At 57.9% G+C, this 17,035-nt stretch overlaps 6 protein-coding genes across 6 annotated transcripts; 1 reads left to right on the top strand and 5 right to left on the bottom strand.

Moving 5' to 3' along the window:
• Positions 1-1,980, bottom strand: GGTG_00605 (golgi apparatus membrane protein TVP18). The gene is made up of 4 exons (XM_009218355.1): positions 1,472-1,980; positions 1,360-1,375; positions 992-1,087; positions 1-895 (listed from the first exon to the last, which is right to left on the bottom strand). Exons 1-4 carry the CDS (start codon positions 1,506-1,508, stop codon positions 595-597), a joined length of 450 nt encoding a protein of 149 aa, XP_009216619.1. The 5' UTR covers positions 1,509-1,980; the 3' UTR covers positions 1-594.
• GGTG_00604 (nuclear transport factor 2) lies at positions 1,911-4,556 on the bottom strand. The gene is made up of 6 exons (XM_009218354.1): positions 4,159-4,556; positions 3,991-4,008; positions 3,786-3,862; positions 3,625-3,696; positions 3,425-3,523; positions 1,911-3,337 (listed from the first exon to the last, which is right to left on the bottom strand). Exons 1-6 carry the CDS (start codon positions 4,163-4,165, stop codon positions 3,230-3,232), a joined length of 381 nt encoding a protein of 126 aa, XP_009216618.1. The 5' UTR covers positions 4,166-4,556; the 3' UTR covers positions 1,911-3,229.
• An 853-nt stretch (positions 4,557-5,409) lies between these two features.
• On the bottom strand, positions 5,410-8,222 carry GGTG_00603 (hypothetical protein). Its single transcript, XM_009218353.1, has 3 exons — positions 7,162-8,222; positions 6,687-7,057; positions 5,410-6,607 (listed from the first exon to the last, which is right to left on the bottom strand). The coding sequence occupies exons 1-3, from the start codon at positions 8,111-8,113 to the stop codon at positions 6,251-6,253; spliced, it is 1,680 nt and encodes a 559-aa protein (XP_009216617.1). The 5' UTR covers positions 8,114-8,222; the 3' UTR covers positions 5,410-6,250.
• Positions 8,223-8,753: 531 nt separating this feature from the next.
• Positions 8,754-9,458, top strand: GGTG_00602 (hypothetical protein; the record flags this gene model as incomplete). Its single annotated transcript, XM_009218352.1, has 2 exons — positions 8,754-8,838; positions 9,151-9,458. The coding sequence occupies 2 exons, from the start codon at positions 8,754-8,756 to the stop codon at positions 9,270-9,272; spliced, it is 207 nt and encodes a 68-aa protein (XP_009216616.1). The 3' UTR covers positions 9,273-9,458.
• Positions 9,459-9,637: 179 nt separating this feature from the next.
• GGTG_00601 (hypothetical protein) lies at positions 9,638-11,516 on the bottom strand. Its single transcript, XM_009218351.1, has 3 exons — positions 11,398-11,516; positions 11,072-11,259; positions 9,638-10,948 (listed from the first exon to the last, which is right to left on the bottom strand). The coding sequence occupies exons 1-3, from the start codon at positions 11,398-11,400 to the stop codon at positions 9,856-9,858; spliced, it is 1,284 nt and encodes a 427-aa protein (XP_009216615.1). The 5' UTR covers positions 11,401-11,516; the 3' UTR covers positions 9,638-9,855.
• Positions 11,517-11,648: 132 nt separating this feature from the next.
• GGTG_00600 (SH3 domain-containing protein) lies at positions 11,649-16,834 on the bottom strand. Its single transcript, XM_009218350.1, has 5 exons — positions 16,440-16,834; positions 16,238-16,342; positions 15,864-16,150; positions 12,478-15,790; positions 11,649-12,408 (listed from the first exon to the last, which is right to left on the bottom strand). The coding sequence occupies exons 1-5, from the start codon at positions 16,480-16,482 to the stop codon at positions 12,239-12,241; spliced, it is 3,918 nt and encodes a 1,305-aa protein (XP_009216614.1). The 5' UTR covers positions 16,483-16,834; the 3' UTR covers positions 11,649-12,238.
• Between the last annotated feature and the right edge of the window lie 201 nt (positions 16,835-17,035).

Genomic DNA, 17,035 nt, shown 5'->3' with positions numbered 1-17,035 from the left:
CGGGTTGCCGAACGAACGACATAGCAAAACACTCATTCCTATTCGTAGCGGTAAGATACATGCGATCCTGCAGGCGAAGCACGCGAGCGAGGACCTTCGTCATACACGTCCCGGAGACATAACTAACAAACATTCATCTTGATAATGGGGGTGCTCGTGTCAAGGCGACTACATGTCGCGAGAACAAGCTCACCGCAGAAAACACCCCCTGGAGGAACGAAGATGATGGCAAAAAAAAAAAAACCCATGACGCCAGAACCCCCTTCCGAAGATGTTGGCCACTTGGAAACCCGCCCTCCTACAGCAATATGCTTCGTCACACTGCTCCTCATCCGTCGTCATTCAATGCGCTGAAGCCAAGTAAGAATTGGCCCCGCCTTGACCTGGCCCTCAACACCGGTGAAGGGGTTCCCGCATTTCCATCGTCTGCCGAAGTTATCTCCTAGGGCGTAGTGGGCGTGTTGAGCCGCCCATTGGGAGTTGAGGCGTGGTGCGTGACTGCCGACTTTCCAGGCCTCGGGCCCAAAAGTACACGTAAAGCGGCCCGCCATACCATCCCCAGGCCGTTACCCAGCCGGTATCGTGGAAGTCCGATTATACGATCATCTGCGCGACGCCCTGTCCGCCTAGGGTCTTGCTGCCGACAAAGGCCTGGCCCTTGATGCCCGCGAGCAGGTAGCAGGCCGCGGTGAGAGTGAAGAAGACGGCGGCGACGATCAGCGAGGTCGCGGCGAAGATGATAGACAGCCACTGGACGAGCCCCATGACGAAGTAGGCGCCCGCGCGCATGTAGTTGGTCGAGACCTTGCGGATCACCTCGTCAAACTTGCCCGAGGTCGGGCAGATGCGCAGCAGCAGCGGCACCTCGATGAAGAGGACGATAAACGACGAGACACTAGAACCAGTAAGAAGGGTGGCCTCGGGTTAGTCGGGTGTCGTTCGGGCCGCCGCGAGGCGCGCCAGAAAGCAGGATGGAAGTGGGTGAACTCACAGGCAGATGACGCTGAAGATGATGATGACAAAGTTGAATATGAAGATGTTGGCGATCCCCAGCGCGAAGGAGAGGAGCATGGACAGGATACCAAGCCTGTGGAGAGAAGATCAAAGGTTAGTGCTGTGCTCCGTATCCGCAGCATGCGACATATTGTCCCCGTTCCTATGCCACAGCAGGGAGCGTGGTTCGCATCGGGCGCAATCGCCTCAAGCATCTATCCCCCGGATACCGCCGTCCCCCACTTAACAGGTAATCTGAGCTGCGATCCGGGGCAAGTCATTGGTAGACAATGTCCAGGTCTCGACGGCCATGAGGCGTCGTCGGCAATAGTGGGAAATATGTCGCGCGTCCTTTCGAAGGCTTACCATTGCCCATAGATACCTGAGAACACACAGTCATGACGTTAGCAAAACGATGTCGTGATCTACCAGGCCACGACCTCGGCCAAGAGAGGGGAAGGAAAAGCTGTGGACGCACTAAAGTTCCGGGTCGCGAACTCCTCCTTGAGCGTCATCTTGAATGCGGTGGCGCTGTAGACTGTCTTGATTGGCCCGGGATTGCTGCGTCGACTAACGTTCGTCGGCTCGTTGATGCTTGTCTTTGTGTGCTTTAATTCTTTATCCCTCGACAGACGTCCGGGGTTGTCGCTCGAGGTCGGGCTGTCGCAAAGTCACGTTGGATGGAGCTCGCTCGGCGGAGGAAGCTAAGCACGTCGGCTATGTGTGGCTGCGGGAGGGCGATCGACCTGCAGCAACAGCTGGATAGGGCACGAAAACGGGGGAGCTAATGGGTATCGCGTGATTCGGCGATGATAGGCGATGACGCTGTTTCGACGAAGCTGCACGCACACTGCTTTGCTGGTGGTTGGGAGATGTTTCCAAAAGCGAGGTGTCGTTAAGATTCAGGATGTCTGTTTTGGCTGTTTCCAAAAACTAAATGGAGCTGGGCCACAACTTTTCTTTGTGACAGTGCAGATGTTTGAGGGAGGGGGCATATGGCGGTTAGAAGGCCAAGTAACCCGAAGCATGCGCGGCCCTCCTTGCTCCTTGCTCCTTGCTTCGTCACTGCCGTTGCTTGGGAGGCTGGGCTGTGGCTCCACGGGACACTGCCCCAGAGGGGTGTGGCCCCAGGGAAGTGAGGTGGGCACGGCGGCCAAGTAAAAACATGCACTCGACAACGCTTCCCTTAGATGTTCTAATGTCTTGCCCCTAGTTTTGTTTTTTATTATCTTTTTGTGTCATCCTCCTCCTTCGTATTTGTCATTTTTGCCCTTTTCCTTCAAATACCCTCAATTTCCCTCAACTCTCTTTTTTATAAACTGTATGGGTTCCGTGGTTAGGTTGTATGGTGCTGGTTTTTATTTGGCGGTGCACCTACCATGACGTGGCGCACTGACCACCTGCTTCACAGCAGTGGAATTGAGGCCCGGGCACCAATCCCAGCCTCCGACGCGACTTTGATCGGTTCTGCACATTTCTTTTGCCTTTTCGGATGCAAACCTCAAACAGTATCCCAAAAAGAGTGCTCCGTGTCTGACGAACAGTCTGGACCTGCCAGACCTGGGGCCGACCTGCCTACCCGGTCGGCTATGCAGCTTGGAGGACTGTCTGTTTGCGACTACCCGTGACTGGTCGCTGCCTGCCTAGCCTGCCCGTGCCTGTGCTATCGGATGGCAAGTGTCTTACGTATGCGTTACGTTGCTGGTGCCGTGGAGTAAGCTCTTGGTATTTTGGGCTGCTTGGCTTCCATGTTGGCGCGCGCAGCAGCGCTGTGCGAGCCAGATCCGACGGCCGGGGCGTTGCAGGCACCAAAATAACATCGAGTCCGCCCCACCCTCCCAGCAAAGCCTAGTCAGACGGCTCAGCCTCCTGGGCGGGCGCCGAGGGTATTGAATGGATAGGTAACCTTGAAAAATCGTTCGTAGAAACGATAAGCCGGGAGAAGAGACGCGCCGAATGCGAACAAGACAAAAAAGCCGAAAGCAAAATGGTGGCATTTTGTCCACCCTAAACACCATGGCAACCCCCGAAGCAAACCTCGCCCTGTCCTCCCATCATGTGACGCGTGAATGCCACAAATTCCGTCCTTCTCCCATGATTCCGGACCGAGCGATAATCGTCCATGTGACCTGGTTTCGCAGCCATCCTCGTCTATTCGATGGACGGCCGATCCAAGACACATGGCGTATTCTCCTCGGGCTTGCCAGGTCCGCGACGCGGAACAGTGGTGCCACGTTTAACCGAGGACCAGCTTGAAGATATCGTTGACAGCGTACCACCGCTCACCGTCCTTGGCGAGCTGGAAGACTTGGCTGAAGTTCATCGGGCGCTGCTCCTCGTCAACCTATTGAGGGGCACCGCGAGAAAAAGAGTAGCGTTGGTTAGCTGGAAAACGGCCGGGTGTGTCTAGGGGAGGCGGTGGGTCTCGTACCAGCAGCTGTCCCGTGACAAGGATCACAATGTCGTTGTGGTGTGTGAGCTGGACATCGAGGGTCGAGACCTGGTGCTTGACTTGCTCAAAGGGAAGGCCCTATAAACAGGGGAGGTGACGATGGCTCGTTAGCCGCGCATGTTTCGTTTCGTTTGTGAAGCCCAGGGACAAACAGATCCGGGACATGGAAGTCAACTCACTCCAAGCTTCTCAGCGATGGCAGCCTTGCCGGTGTGCTCGGTCGATTCAAAGGTCAACTTGGAGACTTCCGTCTGTCCATTGCTCGCCTAGTCAGCCACCTTCATGTTGCGCACTTGGCGTCCGCTTGCATCGCGAGCGTCGAGGGGGGTTCGTCGCGTACGTAGACCAGGTTCGACCATGCGACGCGCGCCTCCTTCCCCTTGTCGAACTCGTTGTAGTAGAACTGGACGAACTCCTCTGATGAGCAGCGTTTTGTTTTTGTCAGTCCCCCCGCGTCGGGCAACATTGACTCCCTCGCGATCGTCGTCGTCGTCGGAGAAGTGCGGGGCCTCATGGGAATCGCCGGCCGGCGGGAGTAGACATACGCGCAACAGCATGGGGGGCTGTTTCGTTGCGAGGGGTAGCGGGTTAGCACTTCAGTGTTTTGGCTGTTTATGCGAGGCACGTCATTCGAGCGCAAAGGAACGCCTGCGCAAAATGGTCCTTCGATGATTCGATGATGGGCAGGGCCTCAGAGCTGGACGTTGACTTACTAGCCATTTTGGATACTGGGAAGCGGATGAATTCTGGTGCTGAGAGATCAGAAAGATAGAGTTGCAAGCAGTAAAGTCTTTGCGGGAGCAGGAGTTGGTGGTCTTGAGATATCTTGTCGTGTAGGCTGGGCTCTGTTGTTGTTAGGTTGCTGAACGACGAGGGGTTTTGCCAGTCGTAGGTGGGGTCTATGGGGTTACCTGCCCGACCACGGGAGCCCCTCCATGTCCGATGCCAGGTACCGCTAGGTAACTTTTCAAGATGGTCTCTATCGCCTTCTCCGACGTTCTGTTTATTCTCCCTCCTGCCCCCTCTCCCCCTTGGTCAATCTTCCTGTCAATCAACAATCTCCCTGCCTCCTGATTGCTGAAAATTTACCTTCCATGTTTGTGAGGATGGTACACCAATTCGCAAACGTAAAATGCCCGCCTGAGAGTGGGCACGAATCTCAAATGGAGCTCCCACTCCACACGTGACCAGTACCGCCCAGAAGATTTATAAGGGGGTCCTAGCGAAGAAAAAAATTAGGCCTCTCGAGTTTGTCTCGCTCCAGCTTCCCTCCTTTTTGCATCGTCACCTCGACTCCGGCCACCGCGCTGCCACATGGAGACAGCGGCGAGCGGTGGACCGGTCGGGCAATAAGGTAAGTTTAGCTCATCGCTGCCTGCTGCATTCATCCGCGACTGCATTTATTTTCTTTTTCGCGTTCACCTCCTCCCTGGAATGATGACAAACTCTTCTTAAGAACGGCCAACTGAATCCTCATGTTGATCCAATTAATTATCAAGCTCAACAGTCTGACCCCCATTGCACATGCCCGTTTTTTTTTCTTTTTTTTTTTCTGCTCATTTGATGTCGTCTTGCGTCTGTTTGGCAGGGCTTTCTGGCTAACATCATGGCTACAGGTTCTTCTTCCCCCTCTCCATCGCACATCCGACATGGCCGCCCAGCACGAATGGTAGGGAATCTCAATTGCCTGTCGTATGGCGGGTTTCCTCTGGAAACTTCACACAATGATGGCCTCCGTAGTCACGGGAGGGCATCGGCTTCGGTTACGGAAATAGAAGAATAGGAAAAAAAGGCATAGAATAAAAAAAATCATAAATATTACATATTGTCCAATGACGTCTCCTCCGAGTCGAGTGGGAATATGACATGTGTGCGTACAAAGCTTTCCGTATCGTCGTGTGACGCGAGTTGCATGCAGGAAGCCTTGCGGTGCATGGTAGGACTTGCATGCGAGCAGCTGCCTGCTGACCCAGTCGGGCTGTATGTGACATGTGCAGCCCGATACCCGAACGGGGGACCTGGACGTAGAGTTGTGGGAGGTCTTGGTAATCCATGACCATGTGTAGATGCGATAACCCCTGTGTTAACAACGCCTGTCGCTGTTTGTTCTCTGGCAGCTCGTCAACTATGGTTGGTTGGCTTGGAAAAGCCGCCACGATTATCTACACGTCTTGGTGGTTACAGAGGAGATGATACTCCATCGAACCTCGCCAATTCCCAAGGGTCCAAGAGTGAGATGGACGGTATACTATCGTCACCTCGCCCGCCCACGATGGACAAGAACCACCCATTTCCTCGGCCTCTATCCGGAGCATCCAACAAGACAACGAATTCCAATCGTCATACCCTCATTAAGTCTTTGGCCCTTTTTCTGGCTTGTGGAACGGTTGCTGAGACGCTCTTGAAGTCTCGCCGCTCCAAACCAGACAAGTACACCAGTCGGTTGGGCGCCTGTCGGTACCTCTGAAATGCGGTACGGTGTGACAGGTGTCGTAAAACAAGAAACCCCCCCGGTACCCAGACCTGGCAGGGCGTAGCCCAGAATCATATATATCACCATCCAAACCACTCAGCTTCTGCCAAGCCTAGGGGACAGAAAACTAGCGCTCCATATGGCGGCTAGAAGCCAAAGCGACTAACTGTCAGCGGCGGAGATTTGAAGAGGGGTTGTTCTTTTTTGTTCTTTTTTTTCTCTTTTATTTTTTCCCCATTTTTTGTAGCTCTGACATTGAGGTGTTTTTTTTGTTTGATCCCCCCTGTTGCTGTTCCTTTGCTCCGGGCCGAAGTCGGAGGATGAAACAGCTATCATAGCTCTTCCTCCTCCTCCTTGATGTGCGATGGTTGTTGCGGGGTCTGAGGGATTTGACCGGCCTGGACCTGGGCGAGGATGCTTCCTAGGCCCACAGCCTGAGTGAATTTCTCGTCGTCATGGACGCTGACGCGGTGTTTCTTGAGGGGGCTGCCGATGGTCGAATCCTCAGGCACACTATTGCCTCCAAAGAGAGGACCGCCGAATCCAGTGCCCGATGATTGAACTGGTGACATGGCTTCTCCGAGCGCCTTCGGGGTAGATTTATCGGCGGGCGGGCTCGCCCTAGGTGACTTTTGCGGTGACACTGACGCTGTAACGCTGTCTGGGTCTGCCGACCGTCCTCTCTTGAGCTAGATTTCGCAACTTTGTTAGCCGACGCCGCCCCCAATGGTCATGTTACAGGTGGGTAAGAGTCAAGAGGTGACTTACGTGGATGCGCTCAACCCCATCAGCCAGCTCGCCAGAGAATTTGGCCTCCTCGGGGCTGAGATTGCCACGGGACGGACCTGTCTCCTTGTCGTCGATATCCTCCATCTTTTTCACTAGGTCCTCGTCCTCGCTGTCCGTATCAGGCTCCATAGTCATTGCGCCAGGGCTCCCAGCAATAGACTTCTTCCGAGATTTCCTCCGGCGGTCCGTGTCCGCATTGTTATCACGGAATGTCGAAAAGCCCACCGTGCCGGTTGTCTTGAGAGGGCCGAGCTTCGGAAGCTCTATCTGGGCGGACCGCCGCTTGACGTTGCTTGAGGGCGTTGCCTGTGTTCTGGACGAGGGAATGACACCCATTTTTTCCAGTTGGCCTGGAGAGAAGAAGTGTCAGCTTTCTGGAAGGGGAACATGGGGGGAAAGCGGTTTTGCTACAGTCAGGAGGCTTGGCGAGGCTTGGGAAGACGAGTGAACGCACGTTTTCCACGGTAGAAGAATGTGAATGTGGCATAGGGCTTTTCGGGACCGTCAATGCCTGTGACCGTCTGGGTACTGATGGTCTTGGGATCGAGGGTTTTGGGCTTCGCAAAGCTGGTGGTGTGTTCGACATCCGCCCCGACGGCGCCAGACCCCCGGTTCTGGCCCGCACCCGACTCGTCGTCGTCGTCATCGTGGGCGTCAAATTGGGGCGAGTACTCCCCCTTCTTGATCTCGCCCGAGGCGAGGACGCGGAACATGGCCACCTTTATCTGGCCCGTGGACTCGGGGATCTCGTCGTCCGAGGAGGTGGAGTCATCGTTGTCGGATCCTGAGTCCATGGGTGAGGGGTTGCCGTTGGCGACCTTCTCCTGGCGGCGCTGCCTCTTCTCATACTTTAGCCTGCGCTTCTCCAGCTTGTCGGCGGCGTCGTGGCCCTTGAGGTCGAGGCCGTTCAGCCACCTCTCCAGGGCGACCTCCCGGAACAGGAACTCGCGCTCGGCGAGACCGCCGCCCTCCGCCTCGGGCACCTGGACCCATCGACTGTTGACCCACGTCTCCTCTCCGGGCCGGAGCAGGGTAGCGACCTCCTCCTTGGCCCGTCCGTCGAAGTAGATATAGGCCGCTATCGTCTCATTCTCGGACGCGGTCAAGGGCATGTAGGGGTGGACGGTGCCGTGCTGGCCGGGGGCGCCGACCAGGCGAGGTTTCGGGTTGGGGTTGTCTTCGGTTGCGGGCGGGGTCGAGTACGGGATCGCCAGGCCCTTTGTGAGCAGGGTGATGGAGATGGCGAACTTGGCGGGTTCTTGAGCGCCCGTGTCGGTGTTCAGGGTCGGCTCGGGCACAGGTATGTAGGAAGTGACCCTCGAGACCCGCGATTGCTTGACAACTCCATGCTCGGGAACAGGGCCGTTCGCGTGGATGCTGACCGCGATGCCCTTGAAGCAGGGCATGGTGGCGGGCGGCTGCGGAAAGGGCAAAGAAAAAGAGAGGATTCCAGGACGGGAAGCTAGCGTTGTGAGCCCAGGGCCGGGTGCAACTTTTTTTCTTCGTCCTTCCTGCTCTTTTTTTTTCTTCGCCTGCTCTCCGTTCAGCGCAAAGACGGTGTAGTTATGGAGGCTATGCGGGGGAGGATTGAGGAAGTCAGGCGGTGGAGTCGGCTCGACGGGGCGGTTCCGCTTGGGGGACTTGGTCGTGGTGACCCGCCTGGGCGGCCCTCTGGTTTATGTTCTGCGAGGCGATTTGGGCAGCTGAGGGTCGAGGCAAGGATGTCGCGACAGGGTGCTGTCAAGACAGCACGGCATGCAAGCAAGCTAGGGCAGCCCGACCACGGCGTGTAAATGGCTGGGTTCGTTGGGGGGAGGGCGCGTGGTGCTGGGATTTGTGCGGGTTTTGACCAGCTTGTCGGCTGGTGGACAGCTGGAGCAGGCGTGCGGAAGCGAGCTAGGTGTCGCTGCAGCAGGCCAGCATTGGATTTAGGTACCTCGTGCGTGCTGTGGTTTACGCTGCTTCGCGCGTAGGCTGGCACCCTCGACCGCGGGCGTCTCGGTGGGGCGGTGGGAAGCCGCTCCAATTCTGACCTCGAAATGCTCTATGGAGGGGTCTGCTGGTTCGATGGATCAGGAGGAAATAGCAGGTGAGGAAATGAGTTTGGCACAGCAAGCCGTGGCTGCCTATGGTTTGTTGCGAGGGGGGCTGGGGATAAGCAAAAAGAGAAGAGGTTGAGCGTGCAGAGGAGCGAGCAAGGCCATGCAATTTGGTTTGATGCTGATCGCCAGCCGCTTTCTGGACGAGGCTGAGATTGGAGAAAGCTACAGCCCATCGAGTTGGGTGGCTCATCGCTGCAGCCGCCGGCACCGGGAAGTAACCCCGTGCAATGCAATGCAAAAAAAAGAAAATCGTCTATAAGACTTTCAAAGTGCACACAAACCACCCTTGTGCTGCAAACATGAATACTTCCCCGGAAGCTGACGCACGAAGCGACCTCCAGGTACCTGCCATCCTCGTCCGCGCCTCCATGTCGAGGAGAAATCGGGCACTGTGCTTCGGCAGCCCAGCCGGTGGGTGCTATCCCAAGCCAACAATCCAATCTGTGTCGAGAACCCGCTCTAGCATCCAGCATCGCTCTGCCGTGGCAGCCCAAGGAGTGGGGGTTGGGTCTTGACCGCCACGAGGCCAACTGCCACATCACAGATGCTGGTCCGCCAGACAGGGGTCCATGGCCGCGATTGACTGACTAGCCGGTACCTGGCATTGCCCGCCGCCGAACGATCAGGAGCCACACACTTCTCGCTGCCGTGTCTGTCGCGAACCGGTGCTGGACAGAGACACCTGGTCCAGCGGCCCGGTCGGCGCCCTATGTGTTCATCTCCCCAGGATATCAAATGTCTCTGCCTGGGGAGAATGACTTGGTCCCAAGAAGCATCCGTCCGCGTGCCCAACCTCTGAGGCTCCGCTAGCCCAGAGCACCCCCAGTGGTATCAAACATCGGACTAGCAGAAGAGGGGGAATATCGGACGTCGCGATTAAACCGTCAATGAGTCTACGATATGGCCGATCCCCCAATAAAATGTGGCTTGGATGCCAGAAAGAAAAGAACAAAAAAAAAAAAAAAGCAATCCGAACGCCTGCCGTGCTCGCAACACTTGCCACAGCACCCCTGGGTTAGAGCGGCATTTGATTCCTCTGAGTAATATCAGCTTCCTGGGGTGCTTCTCTGGGACGACCGCCGCCGGAGACTGCTGCCGCTGCTTCCCACCTCGCGGCCCTCGTCGTATCCCGTACTTGCCGTGCTGTACTCCCTCCTCCAGCGCTCATCACGCTCGTCGTCCCCATTGCCCCACTCCTCGCCACCGCCGGGCGAGCCCCTCGCGTCCAGTGGCGACGACAAATGACCGCCAGACGGCGACTTGACAGACAGTCCCGCCAGCCTTCCCCTCATGCTGCCGCCCGACTGATAACTCGGCGGTGGGCCCTTGGCGGAAGCACCAATCGACGACAGCTGCGTGCGGGGTGTGGGTGGTAGCGCGATGCCCATGTCGTCGTCATTGTCCTCCTCCTTCTTGACCTCGCGGTCCGCGCCGCCGGGCCTCGCGGCCGGAGCGCCCTTGTCGTCCTGTCGCGGCTCGTCCTTGATCACGGCCACTTCCGTCTTCTCCCTGGGCGGGGGGCCCCCGCCGAGGCAGAGTGCCAGGATTCCCCACGCGACCACCATGGAAGTCATCGTGCACGCCCAGAAGGCAGTGGTGAAGACCACGAACGAGAGCAGCCAGTGGCGGTACATGAACCAGCGCAGGCCGCTCAGCTGCGCCGTGAAGGTCACACTGGCCGAGTACGTGCGCAGCGGCGGCTCCGCGCCCGTCTCCAGCTCCACCAGGAGCGACTTTGGCCGCTGGCTGCCCGCCGCAAACGACACCCTCTCGGCCAGCGGGACGGCCAACACGGCCGTGGCGGATCTCGGGAGGGGGAACATCATGTTCCAACCCAGTAGAAGGATCCTGGACGCGACGGAGACGACTGGGTCGGTGTATGGCATGAGCGCAGGCCGCGAGTCCGAGTACACGCAGTGGTTCGGGTCGCGGAGGCTCCTGGGGTCGATCTGGTGGGCTAGCGCGGCGCCGGGCGGGGGAACCGAGCTAGTTGACAGGTACATCGAGATCATGAAGTTTCCCCTCTCTAGGTTGGCCGGCGAGCGCGGCAGGGTTAGCGAAACGGTAACATCGTAGTCCTGGGATTCTTTGACGAGCCGGTTCGGGAGCGGTGCGATCGCGTAGGGGTTTTCGGAGCGGCTGGGGCAGTCAATGTCAGCTCGGGAAGAGTCCAAGATACCCCGTTTGCGGTTGCCCCTTGCTAGCGGGGGTCCCATGCTCGACCGGGGCAGCGTCCTGCATGCGGAGGAGGGGAATACTAACCCGTATTGGAGATGCAGCGGAATCGTCGACACCTGGTCGGGGAGGTAGTTCTGGTAGAAGAGGAGGTATGCAAAAGCTGATAGACCAAGGAGAACAAGCGATGTGGTGACGAGCACAACCGTCTTCAGCACCGTCCGTTGGGCCGTCTTCGAAGTGACAGCACGGAAGCCGCCCTTGATGTAGGAGCCCTGCGCGCGTGTGGAGGATTCGTTAGCATGTGATGATGGAAGATCAGAGGCAAGGACAGGGGCTCCGATTTTGACCACAGATGGGGAAAGCGAAAGTCGAAACGAGAAAAGAAAACGCGAAAGCAACAGGCGACTGACCATGGTGGAGGAGTGCAGTTTATCCGCAAGCAGCTCTCGTGCTGGCGACGCGCCGCTCTGCTCAACCCATTTGTTTTGTTGGAATGGACTGAGGGAGCAAGCCTGGGCTGGTGTTTGCGATTTCGGGGTCCAGCGGTCTAGGGGTTGCCCTCCATTCAAGAATGTGTCAAGTGGGGGTATGCACAGAGAGCTTGGGTTTGGTGACGACATAGGTTGGCCAACAAAATTGGGGAAATTGACGTCTTCGCTGTGAACACTCACGGAAAGATGAACCAATGCTATAGAAATGGGAACGGGGAACGAGGAACGAGAAGGCACCAGTGTCTTATAGATACCCCGAGAAACAACGACTTTTTTGTTGTGACAATCTATGGTCGTGTAAATACATACAGTGCAATGCAATGAAGGCAAGGCAAATACAAAGAACGCTAGAAATTCACTGCGGGCCATGCCGTGTGCCGTGAACAACCAGAAACAAGCAACCAGGCAGAAAGGCACAAACAGAAAGGACAAGATGTTGGCGTGATAAATAGGGGAGAAGGAGAGAATCATTAACATGCCATCCATGTGCAAAAAGAAATGGAGGTGAAGAAAAGAAACGCAAAGATTCGTACAATGAATGGGTCGTAGAAGTAAAGAAGAGAAAAGAAGAAAATGTCCTGACAACGGACGTTGTCGGCAAATGCAAATGCCGCGAGAATGCGACCAAAATCTTCGACTCGAACCAGCCTTGACATGATGACCCCAAAACCGCCTGCCATCTTCCGTCGACGGCAGGTACCGTAGATCCCACCCATTACATACAAACCGCACCACCCAAACCCCCCGATCCTGCCTTGGTCTAGCAAGGCTGGAGGTAGTTGCTGGGGACGAGGCCGACTTGGCCGTTTCCGCCGTGGATCTCGGCCTCCCACCAGCCGTCGTCCTGGTGGCGCAGGACGGCGAGCACGTCGCCCTTTGCGAAGCCGAGCTCCTCAGGGATGGCGGCCTGGTACAGATATAGGGCGCGAGCTGCAAAGAAAGTTAATATCAACCGTTCGACGCGTGGGGGTAGAATGAGCAGGAAGGAAGGCGACTTACCAAAATGCATAATAGGACGGCCGTCTCTGGTGTACTGGCGGCTCGTGTCGGCAACACTCTTGCTGCGCGTCCTCGCCGGCTGCACGGGGCCGGCCCCTTCATAGAGGCTCATGCCCCTGGAGCCGGTGGCGGTTCCGGGGCGGCCACCACGACCACGCTGAGACCCGCCGTATTGCGAGCCCCCGTACTGGGAGCCGCCGCCGTACACGTCGTCTGGCACCGGCGCCAGCTGCACCGACATGTCGGCCTGAACGTGGCTGCTGCTCGGCCTGGACGATGAGTACTCGTTGCGGAACGGGGCCGGGGACGCCGACCTCGTCATGTCGTTGGGCGAGTTGTGGCGGTAGTAGCCTGGCTCCGAGCCGCGGGCCTGCGTCCTGGAAGACGTCGACCCAACGGTGGGTGCATGGGAGGGCCGCCTCTGCTGCTGCGGCTGGTGATGGGTCGGGTGCTGCGACTGGCTCCTTCGCTCGCTACCGCTGGCGTACGGGTTCGGCGAAACCGAGCGGTGGCTCCGCTGTTGTGGGTTCGGCGAGGCAGAGCGATGCGAGCGCTGCGGCTGGGGGTTCGGGGATGCGGAGCGGTGGGAACGCTGCTGCGGGTCTGCCCTGCTGTTCGGGCGAGGCGAGGCACTACGAGGCGGCGCGGGGGAAGCGGCGCGCGGAACCTCGGCGGCCCCCCTTGTTCCGGGGCGGGACGCTGAGGCATACCCGCCGCCGCTAGACACCGGGGATGCGGCCGCGGGAGGCTGGCTGAACAAGTTCCGGGTCTGGCTGACGAACTTCTGGGATGTCTCCTTCATGGCCCTGGAGGTGCACGCGGGCGAGGGCACTCCGAGCCTCTGGACCGGCTGGTCGTACGACGGCGGTGGCGTGCCCCTCATAGCGGCCGCCACTGGGTCGTTGCCCCGAAGAGATGGGGCATTGCGGGATGCAGACTGGGCGCCGGGAGCAGGCGTGGCGATACCGTGGTACGTGTCAGCCGAGACGCGCACCGACGACTGCTTGCCAACCTGCGTGACTCCCTTAAGTTCCGCAAGGGCCAAGGCAATCGGGTCGTCTTCTGGTGTCTCGCTCGCTGCTGGCTCCTTCTTCCTTCCCAGAGCCGCCACAGGAAACACGTTCTGGCCGACGTTGAGGGCAAGGCTCGCGTTGGCGTCAATCGGGTCTGGGCTTGGCGCTCTAGGCTCGGCTGGCTGCTGGGGCTGGCTGCTGCTTGCCCCGTATGCTATCGGCGCGCGGGTCGAGGTTTGCGAGGGATGCCAAGTGTTGCGCAGCGACGCAGACGGCGGCTGCTCCATGTCCTTGTTGCTCTTGCGTCGGAAAGGGCTGTTCTGGAAGAAGCCACTCCTCTTCTTAAGAGTGTTGTTCCTCTCCCTCTCCCTCTCTCTCTCTTGCTCACGCTCACGCTCACGCTCCAGCTGCTTCTGTTTCTCCAGCTCGCGTTCTCTCTCGAGCTTCTTCTCCCTCTCCCTCTGTTGCTCCACCTCTTTTTGTCTCTGGAGCTCCCGCTCCCTCTCTTTCTGCTGCTCTCGTTCCAGCTCGAGCTGGCGTTCCTTTTCGAGCTGGCGTTCCCTCACAAGTTGGCGTTCCCTTTCGAGCTTCTCGAGCTGTCGCTCCCTTTCTCTCTGTTGCTCCTGTTCTTGTCGCTCCCGGTCCTGTCGCTCTCGTTCTTGTCGCTCCAGCTCCTGTCGCTCCCTCTCTTGCTGCTCCTGCTCTTGTTTCTCTCGTTCTTGGCGCTCCTTCTCTTGGCGCTCTCTCTCCTGTCTGTCTCTCTCCATCTGTCTCTCCCTTTCTTGCCGCTCACGCTCCATCTTTCTCTCCGCCTCCAGGCGTTCTCGCTCGACCTGTCGCTCGCGCTCAAGATGTCGCTCCCTCTCCATCTGCCGTTCCCGCTCTAGCTGTCTCTCCCGCTCTCGCTCCCTCTCCGCGAGTAGCGGCGCGGGGGCCTGCTTGACAGGCGACGGCATCCCGTTGGGGCCCTCCAAATCCGAAAGGGAGGTGGGGTTGGAATACTCGCTGTTGTCATCCCGGCTAGAGGGTCGCGCGGAGCTGAGCTGTGAGCTGACGGCCGAGGGGATCTGCGAATCGATTTGAGACCCAAGGTGGCACCCGAGGTCAGAGCTGTTCGGCTTGGTCCGGCACAGCATGGTCATGCCATCCATTGGATAAGGGTCATGTGGCACTTGTGTGAAGTCGTTTGCATCAAACGGCGCTGCAGCCTGTCTAGGCTGCTGCTGCTGTCTGAGATGCTGCTGCTGCTGCTGCTGCCTGAGCTGGAGCTGCTGAAGTTGCTGCTGCTGCTGTTGGTGCTGCCGCTGAAGCTGCTGGTGATGTTGCTGAAGCTCATGCTGCTGTTGCTGAGGCACAGCCTGCCTGGACTCTTGACCACGCAGCTGCAGCCTATGCGGCTGTGGTGCAAAGTCGTTCGGGTCGTAAGGTGCCCTAGGTTGCTGTGGTGGTACCTGTTTGGGCTCCTGAGAACGAAGCTGAAGTCTCGGGTGTTGCGGCGCAAAGTCGTTCGGGTCGTATGGCGGCTTGGCCTGCTGCGGCGGTGGTTGTTGTATCTCCAGCGCCCGGGGAACCTGCTGCTGTATCTCCAGAGCCCGCGGTGCCTGTTGCTGTACCTCCAGCGCCTGTCGTTGCTTCTCGATGAGAGCGGCCTTCTGAGGGGTAAGAGCCTGCTCGCGGCCCGGTGACATTCCTGAGCCCCCATGTAGAAGCTCCCTCGCTAGTGCGTTGTTGGGGTCGTGGTGTGACTCAAAAACTGACGGCTGTGGCGAGGAGGTACGGAAAGCAGGATTGATGCTGCGAGGAAACTGGGCCACCACGTAGTTATCATCGTCAGACGCCTCCGACTGCGAGTCCACATCCCCGCGGCAAAAGTTGATGTACTTTGGTGGACCAGGGATCTCCTGGCCCGTGCCGTGCTCCGTGATGAAGGTGGCAATGTCCTTCTCGACATCGAGCTTCTCAAGCGAGAGGCGGATCTTCTCGCATGAGGCATCGTCGCTGACGCAGACAGTGGACGCAATGTTCGCGAAAGTCCACAGGCTGCCCCTGGTGAAGTCGAGTCTCTCCTCCTCCAAGTCCTGGAACTTGTCGGCCGCCGCCTTCCACTCGCGGTTCCAGCGAGCCGTAGTATCCTCGAGCGCCTTGACCGCGTTCTCGTACTCGGTGTTGGACGTTGCCAGGCTGATCTGCGTCTTTTCCAGCTTTGCCTTGTTCTTCCGCTCCTCCTGGCCCATGACCATATGGCCCTGTGCAAGATACCCCTTGATCTTCAGGCACTCTTGCTCGTACTTATCCCGTGTCTGTGTGGGTTGAGTATTAGCAGGCTCCGCTCCTGTGTAGTCCGCAGCCTCGAAATTCCCCTCGTCATCATACCTTGTTGACGGTTTGCGTCTGCTGAATCTTGACCTTCAAGATCTTCTCAATGCTGTTTTGGATGATCTTTCGGCGCTCCTTCATCGCGCCAGCGAATGCCGCCAGCGGCTCCTCCAGCTCGCTCTTCATCTGCGCAGCTATGTATTGGTGCTGCTTGCCGATAGATTCCAACTCGCCCCGTACCGTGTCCAGCGACGTCTTCAGGCTGCCTGTTTCCTGTGACCCCAGCGATTTCTTACAAAGCGAGAGGATTTTCCTGGAGTATTCATCTTCGATAGATGCTCGGGCTGTTGTCCAAATGAGTATCTTGTGGTCAGTGCTGTTGCCCGCCGAACTGCGTGTCGTACTCGAATGCGAATCAGCTCAAGACATACCACCGTAGAACGATCGCAGCTCGTCGCAAGTCTGCTTTGCGTTGATCATCCGGTCAAAGAGTGGCCCTACTCCTGCATCATCCTTGCCCCAAAAGTTGTTGGCGACTTTGCCCCGTTAGGAGGCGTCAGCTAGGTCCATGACGATATCTTGACCGCCAGATGGCATTGTCCGGCCGCCTGCACTCCACCATGCAACACGTACAGGAGAGGGCTACGGTTGGCCCATCATCAGCCGCTGCTGGCATGGTGTCCAGCAGCGCGAAGGCGCGAGGGAAATCGGACACCGTCCTGTGTTTCTTGTGTGATGCGGCTCCTGGAAAGAGGCGGTGTCGAGGCTCTGTGTCGGTATCGTAAACTTTGTCCAAGATGCGTAGAATCTGGACCACTCTGTGCTGTGGAATTTAAGAGAGACCCTTCACTGGTATGACTGAGGAGGTCCCGCGCAATTGATTCAAAGTGGTGTCTGTCGGCTGGTTCAAGGTGGGAGTGTCGTGCCGGCTTCTTCGCTGTACTATTATTGACTTTCGTGGGTCCAGCCCCTGTTGACCTGGCAACCTGCTGAACAGCTGGGCGCAACTTGAAATCTTGGCAGCTCCAAGTGCGAGTGGGGAACATGGGGGCTCAACTGGCCCGGCGCCAAACAGCTTGCTCATCTTCCGCCCCAGCTGGCGACCCGACTGGACAGCCCTGGCACAGCGCACCACTCGACCTAGTGAGAGGGGCGGCAAGACAAAGGCACTGACCGTGTCCCCGGCACCTCTGATTGCTCGTCTTGACACATTACCTTTTGCAGTTGTC

The sequence above is a fragment of the Gaeumannomyces tritici genome (assembly GCF_000145635.1).
Source record: "Gaeumannomyces tritici R3-111a-1 unplaced genomic scaffold supercont2.1, whole genome shotgun sequence".
NCBI classification, from domain to species: Eukaryota; Fungi; Ascomycota; class Sordariomycetes; order Magnaporthales; family Magnaporthaceae; genus Gaeumannomyces; species Gaeumannomyces tritici.
Note: the sequence above shows the minus strand (reverse complement) of the source record. Positions and strands in the feature narration are given on the sequence as shown.